Source organism: Zeus faber, assembly GCF_960531495.2.
Source record: "Zeus faber genome assembly, chromosome: 17".
NCBI classification, from domain to species: Eukaryota; Metazoa; Chordata; class Actinopteri; order Zeiformes; family Zeidae; genus Zeus; species Zeus faber.
Window position 1 is genome coordinate 31,102,897 of NC_137204.1, and position 12,257 is coordinate 31,115,153.

Genomic DNA, 12,257 nt, shown 5'->3' on the forward strand with positions numbered 1-12,257 from the left:
ACTGTAACCCAGAACCCCCTGCGAGCTACTGTTACCCAGAACCCCCTGCGAGCTACTGTTACCCAGAACCCCCTGCGAGCTACTGTTACCCAGAACCCCCTGCGAGCTACGGTTAGGGCTGGGGGCGGGGACTGGGCTCTGGGGTAATGTGTGTTTTTAATTAAGTTCAAGTTCAAGAGATTATTTGTCACATACATATACATACGTTCATACATATATGCAGTGAAATGTCATGACACCCGGTGATTACGTACAATAAGCTCTATAAGTACTAAAAAATACCAAAATGTGCGTAGTCGACACAAGGTGCTCGCGCAGGCAGCCGCAAGGGGAGGCGCCACAATCGCGATTCTGGGTCCTATAATTATATAATAGAATTAATTGACTGTGTTGTATTAAATATACATTTGAAATACGCGATACAAAAAAAGAAAAACCCGCAGCAGTGAAATAACAAGAAAGTAATGACAGGTGTACCTCAACAAAGGAAGATACAGCCTTTGTGGCTTTACCATAGAAGGAATGTAGGGTTTAGGGTTAAAGCAACATTGAGGAGGCAGACGCGACGTGTCAGTGTCACTGAGCAGCGAGGGAAGCTCACTTACATCATCTGCTGAGCATCCCTCCGTTTACCCTCCCCTGCACCTGTCCCACTCTCCACCTGTCTCTCTGTTTTGTTTGTTTGTCGTAGCACCGACCCTTTATTTTACAGCAACTGTAAAAAACACAAAAAGTCAGCAAAAAACATTAATTAAACATTCATAAATACTAGTTTGTTTATGAATACTTCCATATGAATTATTATAATAATATTGTTTGTTTTTTAGGTCAACAAACTGGGAATCGTCGCCGTCAGTAAGTTATTTATATATTTCATTTTAAGCTAAACATGCCATTTCTATTGCATTTGAAATATTATTTTATTCATATTAATTGAATGATTTATTATTCAGACTTTTTATTAATGTTTATTTATTGGGCTGCATTTAGTATGATAGATACTATATATACTAGGTACTATATATGAGATTACTCACAATAGTTCTGAAATGCAAAATGTATTTGGAATCATTTTGTTTAATATATATTTTTTTGTAATTTTATCAAATGTTAATTTAATTCAAACAACTTTTTTATTTATCAGTAGTTTATCAGTGAACAATTTATTAAGCAGTTTATTTAAAAGTATATAAATTTGCTTTTTAATGTTTTTTTCCAGTCACATTTGAATTAAGAAAAGGTCCAGATGTTATTTTTATGAAATACTATCTCACAGCATTTATTGATCTGGTCACAGGATCATTGATCAGATTCATTGGTAGCTTGTTTTTATTAAAGCAGCAGGATGCAGCGTTGGTATTTGGCAGTGTTGGTATTTGGCAGCGTTGGTATTTGCCAGCGCTGCTTTGAGCTCAGCACCAGCTCAGTGGATTCTACCCACAAACGAGATATAAAGTCCACATGGTGACAGCGCCACCTGCAGGGACCTCAGTGAACAGAGAGTTACATCGTGTTGCTTTAAATAACCAAGCTGAAAGTAAACATCCCAGAATGCCCATGTAACCTCGCCCCCTGGTGGTTTCCTAGGCAATGCGCTGCCGGCTGACGTTTCCTGTCTGGCGGCTGACAGGATGTTGGTGTTCGCCGCCTGTGGACAGGAAGTGTATGCCCTCGCCAGGAACAAGGAGGTACGGCCAGTTCTGCCAGTACATACTGGGAGGGGTATACTACGAGTACATACTGGGGGGAGTATATGACGAGTACATACTAGGGCAGGGGTCGGGAACCTTTTTGGCTGGGAGAGCCATAAAAGCCAAATATTTCTAAATGTATTTCCTTGTGAGCCATATAATATTTAATAAAATGAATGTAACTTAATGCGTTCTTTAAGTAAGACATACATTTTAACCTATAACACATCTCTGAGTACTTCAAAAATAACTATATGTACTACATTTCTCTTGATTCCTCTTAATAATGTTGTTGTTATACTGCAGCTAACCAATAATAAATGAAATACTTTTTAACATGGATGTGACTTGTGGTGCTGCCTGGTTTTGCTGGTGGCCTTGTCGTCTGCTTCATACGTAGTGAGGTGGAGCTTCATGCTGCGTTGAGGCTCCATCAGTTCAACCTGAGCGGAGGTTGCTCTTAACGTGACTGCTCACATGCGTATGTAGAGCCAAGCAGGCTCCGCAGGGCAGCACTCCCACACTACATGGTGTGCTACGTGACGGGAAGCTCCTTCCCAGTGTTAACAATCAGCTTCAGCTTCAACATATTATTTGTCACATACATATTGAAGTTTTTTCATTTCTGTCCACTGGTGTTGACTCGCCAGCTCCGCTCGCTGCCGTGCAAGTCTTTCCAAGTCTCCATTCGGTGCCTTGAACTCAGCCACACGACTGAAGCCTTGAGCTCAGCAGCTTCCAGCTCAAAGTGTGTGACGCAGACCCCGGGGAGGCAGGTCAGGTGGGCTGTGGATGAGGGATGGATTTAAACAGAAACCAAACACCAAACCCTCTAAAACTGTTTGGGTGACTGCAGGAGGTTGGAGGTGAAGCAGCTCGCTGCTGGAGATCAAAGTGTTGGGTGGGGTCACGCACCTCTACATTTTCGCGCACCACAGCCATAAAGACTCAGCCTCCCTCCCTGAAGCTCCACCTGTGGCAGAGACTCCCACAGGTGGAGCCCGAGCGGAGACCCGGGAGGGCCAGGGCCCCGAGGAAATGGTCCCCGGAGTCTTTCTGGGGTCCGCAGCCGGAGCTTGACCACGCCCCTTTGTTTGCCACATTTATATTTTGAATTTTATTTTCAAAATTGTAATTTCTCTGACCTGTTGTACTTTAAAATGACACAGAATAATTATTTATTACTTGTTAAATGTGATGAAAATTTTTTGCTCTAAATTGTCTGCGAGTCGTATACCGTCATGGGAAGAGCCTTGATTGGCCGTCGAGCCACAGGTTCCCCACCCCTGTACTAGGGGGAGTATATTACGAGTACATACTGGGAGCAGGGTACCAGGAGTACATAATGGGAGCAGTGTTCCACGAGTACATACTGGGGGAGGTATACTACGAGTACATACTGGGAGGAGTATAGTAGAGTACATACTGGGAGGAGTATAGTAGAGTACATACTGGGGGGAGTATACTACGAGTACATGCTGGGAGCAGTGTCCTACGAGTACATGCTGGGAGCAGTGTCCTACGAGTACATGCTTGGAGCAGTGTCCTACGAGTACATGCTGGGAGCAGTGTCCTACGAGTACATGCTGGGAGCAGTGTCCTACGAGTACATGCTGGGAGCGGTATACTACGAGTACATACTGGGAGGAGTATCCTGGGAGTACTTGTACTAACCAGTACACCCCGTCCCCTCCAGGTGGTGCACGTGTACAGGGGCGCGCACGAGGCTGACGTGCACGTGCTGCTGTCACTGGGAGACCAACTGGTTTCAGGAGACAAACTGGGAACACTGGTGGTGTGGGACGTGCAGAGCGCAGGTTGTTATTATTATAAATATTATTACAATAATTATTCTGATTATATTTATGAGCCTTGAAGGTCTGGGAGGCTTTCAATCAATAGAAATAGAGTCGTCGAGATACGAATATTATAATTATTAAATCATATTTATGGTGCCTCCAGAGGAGTACCTACGGCTGCACTTTGACCCCGCGACCTTCGACCTCTCGGCCCTGCTGCACCCCAGCACCTTCCTGAACAAGGTTCTGCTGGGCAGCCACCAGGGGGCGCTGCAGCTGTGGAACATCAAGACCAGGTATTTATGACATCATGAGGTGTTTTGGCAGCGAGCAGCTCTGGAGACTCCCTGAGAACTGAATACCTTCAAGGGCCAATGTGGTTTCAGTGTGAGTTCCATGTTGGTCTTAGACTTTAAACTTTAACTGATTTCACCTGATCAGTCCACCAACATCTGTTTCTCAACTAATTTGAGGCAATAAACGATCCATCCAGTTGCTGGATTGTCACTCATATGGGATCTACAAGACGTCATTTAAAAAGTAATTCCAACTTTTGTATAATTATGGCTTAATTTATTTATTAAAATAAATACGTCTACAATAAAAATACTATTTTTGTTTGTTTTTATTGCTTATTTTTTATTACCGCTGAGTGTGCCTGGGCTGGTCTGTACCCAGAGCAATGAGACTCGACCGGGCAGTCTGTCCTCAGTGCCCTGGGCGTGGGGGACCGTGGCCTGCCGTCTGGACCAATCACTGTGCACTTACTTCTGGCCGGGAAGACCAGCAGTTCCGTTTTCGCCAGGTTTAGTTGAAGATGATAATCCTTCATCCATGTGGATATGTCAGCGAGACAATCCGAGATCTGCGTCGAGACAGTAGGGTCGTCGGGCAGGAAGGACAGATAGAGTTGAGTATCATCTGCATAGCAGTGATATGAAAAGCCATGCGAGCGGATGATCGGCCCAGTAAGGTGGTGTATATGGCAAAGAGGAGGGGTCCTAGCACCGAGCCTTGGGGCACCCCTGTGGTGAGGTGGAGAGGCACAGACAGCTGGCCTTGCCATGTCACACTGAACGAGCGCACAGTAAGGTAAGATTGGAACCAGGAAAGTGCACTGCCAGATATGCCCATAGTTGAGAGTATGGACAGGAGTATGCTGTGGTTGACAGTGTCAAAAGCAGCTGATAGGTCAAGCAGAATGAGAACCGAGGATTGGGCAGCAGCTCTAGCAGTTTTTAAGGCCTCTGTCACAGACAACAGGGCTGTTTCGGTGGAGTGACCACTTTTGAAGCCAGATTGAAGTGTATCGAGAAGGTTGTTTCTTGACAGGTACTCTGTTACCTGTCTAGAGACCGCCCTCTCTATGGTTTTAGAAAGGAATGGGAGGAGTTAGACCGGCCGATAGTTTTCTACTTGATTGGGATGGAGTGAGGGTTTTTTGAGCAGTGGTGCGACCCGAGCCGCTTTGAAAGCGGAAGGGAAAGTGCCGGAAGTTAGGGAAGAATTAATCACATGTGTGATAGCCGGCGTGACAGTCGGTGATATGGCTTGAAGGAGGTTAGATGGGATCGGATCTAGTGGACAGGTAGTAGGACGGCTACATGTCAGTAGTTTAGATACCTCACTTTCAGCGAGAGTGGTAAAACCAGGGAACGATGAGCCTAGGGCTGGACAGGTTGTGAGTAAGTTGTTCAGTGAATTGGCTGCTGATGTCTGTCACTTTGTTAGTAAAAAAGGAGGCAAGGCAGTCAGCAGTGAGGTTAGTAGCTGGAGGAAGTGGTGGAGGGTAAAGCAGAGACTTGAAGGTGGCGAATAACTTACCTAAGAGAAGGAGGACAGCAGTGTCTGGTAGCTTGCAAGATCTTCAGTTGTTTTGGATTTGTGCCATTTCCTCTCGGCTGCTCTGAGGTCAGTACGCGTTGTCCGGAGGGTGTCAGTCAGCCGAGGGTGCGACTGGGTTGAACGAGCAGGTCTGGTGGATAGTGGACACAGGATATCCAGACATGAGCTCAAGGTGGAGCAGAGAGAATCAGTGGCATCATTAACCTGCAGAGAGGAGACTGTGCCGTGAGGCGGAAGAGGAGAGCACAGAGGAGAAGTGGGTGGGAGACAGGTTGCGGAGATTGCGGCGGATGGTAACCAAGGGTGGGGAGGTAGGGGGTTGTTTTGGTAGCTGTACATTGAAGTGGATGAAGAAGTGGTCTGAGAGATGAAGAGGGGTGACCCTTAGGTTGTCCGTGGTGCAGCTCCGAGCAAGAATGAGATCAAGCTCTTTGCCAGCCTTGTGAGTCGGTGGAGTCGGGACCTGTCTTAGGTCGAATGAGCGAACCAAAGACAAGAAGTCAGCCGAGCTGGCACTGTCCAAGTGGATGTTCATGTCTCCAAGGACGAGCATGGGACACTCATGCTCAGGAATTGATGACAGCAGGGTGTCAAGCTCATGTAGGAAGTCACCTAGTTGTCCTGGTGGACAGTAGATGACGACCACATAGGCTTTCACCGGAGCAGTCACCAAGACGGTGTGATAATCAAAGGAGACAAAGTTTTTTAAGGCAGCAGTGGATTAAATTTCCATGTGTTGGAAATTAGCAGGCCAGTCCCACCACCACGGCCAGATGGTCTGGATGTGTGGGAGAATGTGTAGTTTGTGGAGAGTGCAGCCGGGGTTGCGCTATCTTCCGGTTTAATCCACGTCTCAGTGAGAGCAAGAGCTCCAAGGAGAGGTGGTTGGCATGACCAGAAATGAAGTCTGCCTTGTTAACTGCAGATCGACAATTCCACAAGCCAACGGAGAAGGAGGTCTTTGCAGTAGATGTTTGCTGCAGAGACCTGAGGTTACCCAGATTGCATCGGCATTTGTTATAACGAGGCTTTCTGGGTGACCTTGAAGTTGTAGAGGTGTGGTAGTAGCACATTTTGTATGGAGTGAGAAAAAGAAGGCAGGTTTGCCTTGTTCGGTGGATGTGCGTCTTTACACAGAGTGACCACAAATGGGCTAACGCTTCTGGACCAATCACCGCGCACTTACTTCTGGACCAATGACTGTGCACTTACTTCTGGACCAATCACCGCGCACTTATGTCACTGAAGGTTCCTCTTGTGCCGGTAAGCGCTGGAGTAGTAGCTTAAGTCCCTCAAAACAGAAGAACGATGATGGTTCCTCGTTCTTGCAGTGCGGACGTTCTAGTCGTGGTCCTTGTTCTAGTCATGGTCACCGGAGCATGGTGACAACAACAGGAATCGAACCCAGGACCTTCCTGCTGTGAGGCAGCAGTGCAATGCACTGTGCCACCATGCCCACTAATATAGATACGATATATGATGTCATACATAACAACTAGTCGAGATATGTCACACATAACGTAACTAGATATATGTCATTCATAACAGTAATTAATAGTTATTCAGCATGTCAACAGGACTCACCGCATCATGTCAGTCGATGCTGTGTTCAATGGAAACTTGGAAAATTGTAACTCGTTTTAGTCGCAATGCTGATGTAAAGAGGAGCGACAGCATGAACTGATGCTGTGTTCCATGGCAACTAGAACATTAGTAATTGGTTAGAAGAAAGTATTTTAAAAGGAGTTGGGAAATGATCTTCTTTTCATGAAGTTCTGTTTAATTGGCTCGGCATTCAAAAAAAGCAGGTTGGAAATAAAAAAGCACGGTGCTTGAAGGACTCTTTCTCAGTGTTTACCAGACACGTGTTTGCTTCCCTCATCATAACTAGAGATATGTCATACATCATAGATTTTTTTCTCTTTATTTTAGAATGAACTTTCCTTGGTTATATTGTTGCGAATAGTTTTGTTATGACTTGAAAATTTTTTTTATTTATTTAAAATGTTAATATTTTTTCATAATTTATGTTTTTCTCACAGTAAATTGTTGTACACATTTCCTGGCTGGTCGTCACCGGTTACAGCTCTGGAACAGGTAGAAATATTTCGTATTTCAGTTATTTATTTTATTTAGCTGATTTTCTTCTTATTAAATGTTAATGTGTTCATGTAAGTATTTTTAAATTATCCAATTCTAGATATGATAATAAACAAATTCTAAATAGTTCAAGTTCAAGAGATTATGTCACATACATACACATATATAGTTTGACCTAGAGTTAGCCTTGTCATGTGACCTGTACACGTCCTGTTTGCCTTGTCATGTGACCTGTACACTTCCTGTCTGGTTTTTCTCCAGAGTCCCGCGGTGGACGTTGTGGGCATCGGCTTAGCATCGGGACGTGTTGTTCTCCTCAACATCAGGACGGACACCGAGCTGCTGGACGTCACCCAGGACCTGGGACCAGTCACCAGCCTGTCCTTCAGAACCGGTTAGAACCAGTTAGAACCAAGACCTGGGACCAGTCACCAGCTTGTCCTTCAGAACCGGTTAGAACCAGTTAGAACCAAGACCTGGGACCAGTCACCAGCCTGTCCTTCAGAACCGGTTAGAACCAGTGAGAACCACGACCTGGGCCAGTCACCAGCCTGTCCTTCAGAACCGGTTCGAACCAGTTAGAAGCAGGACCTGGGACCAGTCACCATCCTGTCCTAAATAACCAGTTAGAAGCAGGACCTGGGACCAGTCACCAGCCTGTCCTTCAGAACCAGTTCGACCAGTTAGAACCAGGACCTGGGACCAGTCACCAGCTTGTCCTTCAGAACCAGTTCAACCAGTTAGAACCAGGACCTGGGACCAGTCACCATCCTGTCCTAAATAACCAGTTAGAAGCAGGACCTGGGACCAGTCACCAGCCTGTCCTTCAGAACCAGTTCGACCAGTTAGAACCAGGACCTGGGACCAGTCACCAGCTTGTCCTTCAGAACCAGTTCAACCAGTTAGAACCAGGACCTGGGACCAGTCACCAGCCTGTCCTTCAGAACCGGTTAGAACCAGGACCTGGGACCAGTCACCAGCCTGTCCTTCAGAACCGGTTAGAACCAGGACCTGGGACCAGTCACCAGCTTGTCTTTCAGAACTGGTTAGAACCAGAAACAGTTAGAACCAGGACCTGGGACCAGTCACAAGCTTGTCCTTCAGAACCGGTTAGAACCTGGACCAGTTAGAACCAGGATCTGGGACCAGTCACCAGCCTGTCCTTCAGAACCAGTTAGAACCAGGACCTGGGACCAGATAATAATAATAATAATAATAATATATTATTCCAGATGGTCCTCCTGTCATGGCCGCCTCCAGCCCCCAGGGCAGTGTTGCATTCTGGGATTTGGAGGACAAGCGCCTGGTGGCTCACCTGACCGACGCCCACCACTCGCCCATTGCTGCAGCAACCTTCGTCCACCGGCAGCCCCTGCTGGTCACCAATGGCAGTGACAACGCCATCAAGGTCAGTTCCCATATTTATTCAAATCGATAAAAATTAATGACATTTTAAAATCATAACATTTTGGATGTATCTTGAAGCTAACACATAATGGAACGGTCTATAGACGGGCTAACACTAGCGCCAAAATCGCGGGCATATTAAATTCCATCGAAATATTTGTAATTATTAATATTTGTTTGGTCAAATGAGCTTAATGCTAACACATAATGAAAAGGTCCATTGAATGGCTCACGACATGTTAGCCTGAGTCTCTAATCTGTAATTGACCTCAAGCCGACAAGGGACATAATTCAGTTTGTCAGTTTATTCAAGAAATATAACTAAATGTGCTAATTAGGGATGTAATGGTACATTGGGCCCCTGGTTTCGTATGTATCACTGTTTTGGGGCCACGGTAATGGTACGGTTTTGGTATCATTATATTTAAGAAAGAAATACATTAAAAAAAAGTTTAAATGTGTAAAAAATGTTTTAATAGTAGTCTGCCACACATAACAAGTGTAACTCTGTGTGTGACTGTGGGGGGCGATGGGGTTGAATTGGTGGGTTGTTATAATTTGCATAAGTTCTGATTGGAGGGGAGGTGTTCAGGTTAGTGGTCAATTGGCCCAGGTGTCTACGGTGCGGGTCCCCGGCCGAGAGTCAGAGTGTGAAAGGAGAGGAGAGAAGGAAATGAGACGAGTGTCTGAAGAGAAGTTTGTAATAGGGAGGGACACGGCCATCCCTGGTTATTTTCCCACTGGACACCTCAAATGATTGCGTCGTGTTACCATTAAAAGCCGTGCGCAGTTGAAAAAAAAAATTTTGATCGCTCATGCAAAAATAAAAAAAACAATGCTGCATGTCTCCACGCTGATCACACACAGCTGACGTGGCTAGTGGAGCACCAACGGTGGATTCAATAGGAAGTTTATCACTTTATGCATGCCTCCCTATTGTCTCCCTATATGTCTCCCTATTACAGAAGTGCAGGATTTATTATTTACAATTAAAGTATTTAGACAAAAATATCCAGTTTTTTACTCAACAAAGTCCCATAGCAACGGAAAGCAACATGGAGACGTGCGTGATGCCGCACTCACTTCACTCAGTTGTGTTTAGAATTTGGTTTCATACAAGTTATGAAACACACAAAAAGAATAGATCTAAAATAAAATGACAGAACTAACGATATGAGAACGCACGCATGGCGCAGAGCTGTCAGGAGGAGTGGGAAAAAAAACAAAAAAAAACTGCACTCCAACTCGCTGAGTCAGGTTTATGTTTTGCATCAAATGTGAAGTATTTCCTAACTGCGCTTCTGCTGTTTCCTGTCAAAAGCAGTGCCGGAGACTCTGCACTTGCCATCTTTAATGAGCTAACACAATATAAAATGGAAGCGAATGAGACAAGTGACAAGAAGGAAACAGCCCTGTGAGTGAGTGAGTGGAGGCGGGGCTGTGTGGGCGCTGCAGCGGTATGTGACTCGTTGTCAGAGAGAGAGGAAGCAGCTGTTACCGGTGTGTTGATAGTGTAGAGAATTAGCATTGAAACAGTTTCAAATATTCAGAATCGATATCAATAGATATTTTGACAACAGTAGTCTGTAGACGTCTTTTTTTGCATTTTGCCAAAATAACAACTTCAAACTAGTCGACCTCAACAGAAACAAAAAAAAGTTAGTTCTAGCTAAGGTACGGTGAGGTGTTCAGGTGTTTGATGAAGGGTGTGGTGCTAGCTACAGTAGGGTCAGGTGTTTCTTAAAGGGTTTGATCCTAGCTATGGTCGGGTCAGGTGTTTAGGTGTCTCTTAAAGGGTGTGGTCCTAGCTATGGTAGGTGATATCAAGGATGTCATGTTGTTGTTATCGAGGACGTCGTGTTGTTGTTATCAATTGTGAAAACAAAAATAATATGAATCTGTTATTTCATGTGTTTCGTGTTTAAAAATAAAGGATGATAAAATTATGTTAATGTTCCAGGTGTGGACCTTCGACCAGGGGGGCGGAGCCAGGCTGCTGCGGAGCCGCGAGGGTCACCGAGCTCCGCCCACTTTCATTCGACACCATGGATACGACGGCCACAACATTCTGAGTGCAGGTGATCAAAAAGTCAAATACTATAATACCTAATGCATGTGAATGTCACGGTAAATACAAGCATACAAGCACAAGCATAAATACAATTCCGACTTTCATGTCAAATAATAATTTAACTGGACACATTTGGTCCAAGGAGGAAAATAATGAAAGTCAATAAATGTGTGTGTGTGTGTGTGTGTGTGTGTGTGTGTGTGTGTGTGTGTGTGTGTGTGTGTGTGTGTGTGTGTGTGTGTGTGTGTGTGTGTGTGTACTATTTACTGTTATTACATGACTATTATTTACTGATCAGATTCATATTGTGATCAGGATTAGATCAATAAATGGGATTAGAACAGATTAGAATGGATTTGATCAAATGGTATTACATTAGATTAGATGGTATTACATTACATTAGATGGTATTACATCAGATTAGATGGTATTACATTAGATGGTATTACATCAGATTAGATGGGTTTAGAACAGGAAATTCAAATATTTCAATGCCTGTCCTTGAGTTAAGGGAGGACATTGTAATGAAGACATTCATAAGTGATCAATGCTGATGATTGGTTATTTATCGGCAGGTCAGGACGGGACCCTGCGCTCCTTCTCCACCGTGCATGAGCGTTTCAACAAGAGCCTGGGCCACGGTGAGCACCATTTTATTGATCACCCATCCAGTTTATTGACCACCCATCCACTTTATTGACCACCCATCCACTTTATTGACCACCCATCCAGTTTATTGATCCACCAGGGCCTGGAGATGCACACTGTCTATTTCTCTCTGACTCTTACGGAAAGGGAACCTGCTGAAAAGTTGTTCATTGTGCATCTACCGAATAATTAAGCTGAGAGAATTATTTCTGTGTTATTTTTATTTTAGAAAGAATATAAAAAATAAAATTGTAGTCACATTTTCCTTTTTTGTGCATGTTCAGAAAATCTTCTGGCGACCCCCAGAAAACATTTGGCGTCGGGACCCATCATTTGAAAACCCTTGCTATAGATCATGTTCAATGTGACCCGCCGCATACTTTGGGTCACATTTTGAAATTTGACCTTTTTTTTCCACATCATATAAAAGTGTAGAATCAAAGCTTCAAAATAAGGTGTCACTTGTGGAAATTAAGAAAATACTAATGAAGCTGTGATTTATTAATGATGAAGGTTTTGGAAACAAAAGTTCTTAGAAATAAGGCTTTAAAGTTTTGGAAACATTTCCAGACTTATGCAAAACAAAAAACACATTTGGAAACACAATTAGTGCTTTCAATGGTTTTTGGATAGTTTATTTTTTATTTTTTTCAGAGATATTTGAGCAGTGCTGTACTCCTATAATCAGATAATGTC

The 12,257-nt window shown here is 44.3% G+C and overlaps 1 protein-coding gene across 1 annotated transcript in view; it reads left to right on the forward strand.

Moving 5' to 3' along the window:
* Nucleotides 1-12,257, forward strand: part of wdr36 (WD repeat domain 36) — a 31,468-nt gene that overhangs the window by 1,450 nt on the left and 17,761 nt on the right. The window contains exons 2-10 of the mRNA XM_080018492.1: nucleotides 828-855; nucleotides 1,588-1,688; nucleotides 3,388-3,508; nucleotides 3,654-3,786; nucleotides 7,378-7,432; nucleotides 7,697-7,829; nucleotides 8,668-8,843; nucleotides 10,803-10,920; nucleotides 11,489-11,554. Coding sequence (XP_079874618.1) covers nucleotides 828-855; nucleotides 1,588-1,688; nucleotides 3,388-3,508; nucleotides 3,654-3,786; nucleotides 7,378-7,432; nucleotides 7,697-7,829; nucleotides 8,668-8,843; nucleotides 10,803-10,920; nucleotides 11,489-11,554 — 931 coding nt within the window. The remainder of the gene's footprint in view (nucleotides 1-827; nucleotides 856-1,587; nucleotides 1,689-3,387; nucleotides 3,509-3,653; nucleotides 3,787-7,377; nucleotides 7,433-7,696; nucleotides 7,830-8,667; nucleotides 8,844-10,802; nucleotides 10,921-11,488; nucleotides 11,555-12,257) is intronic.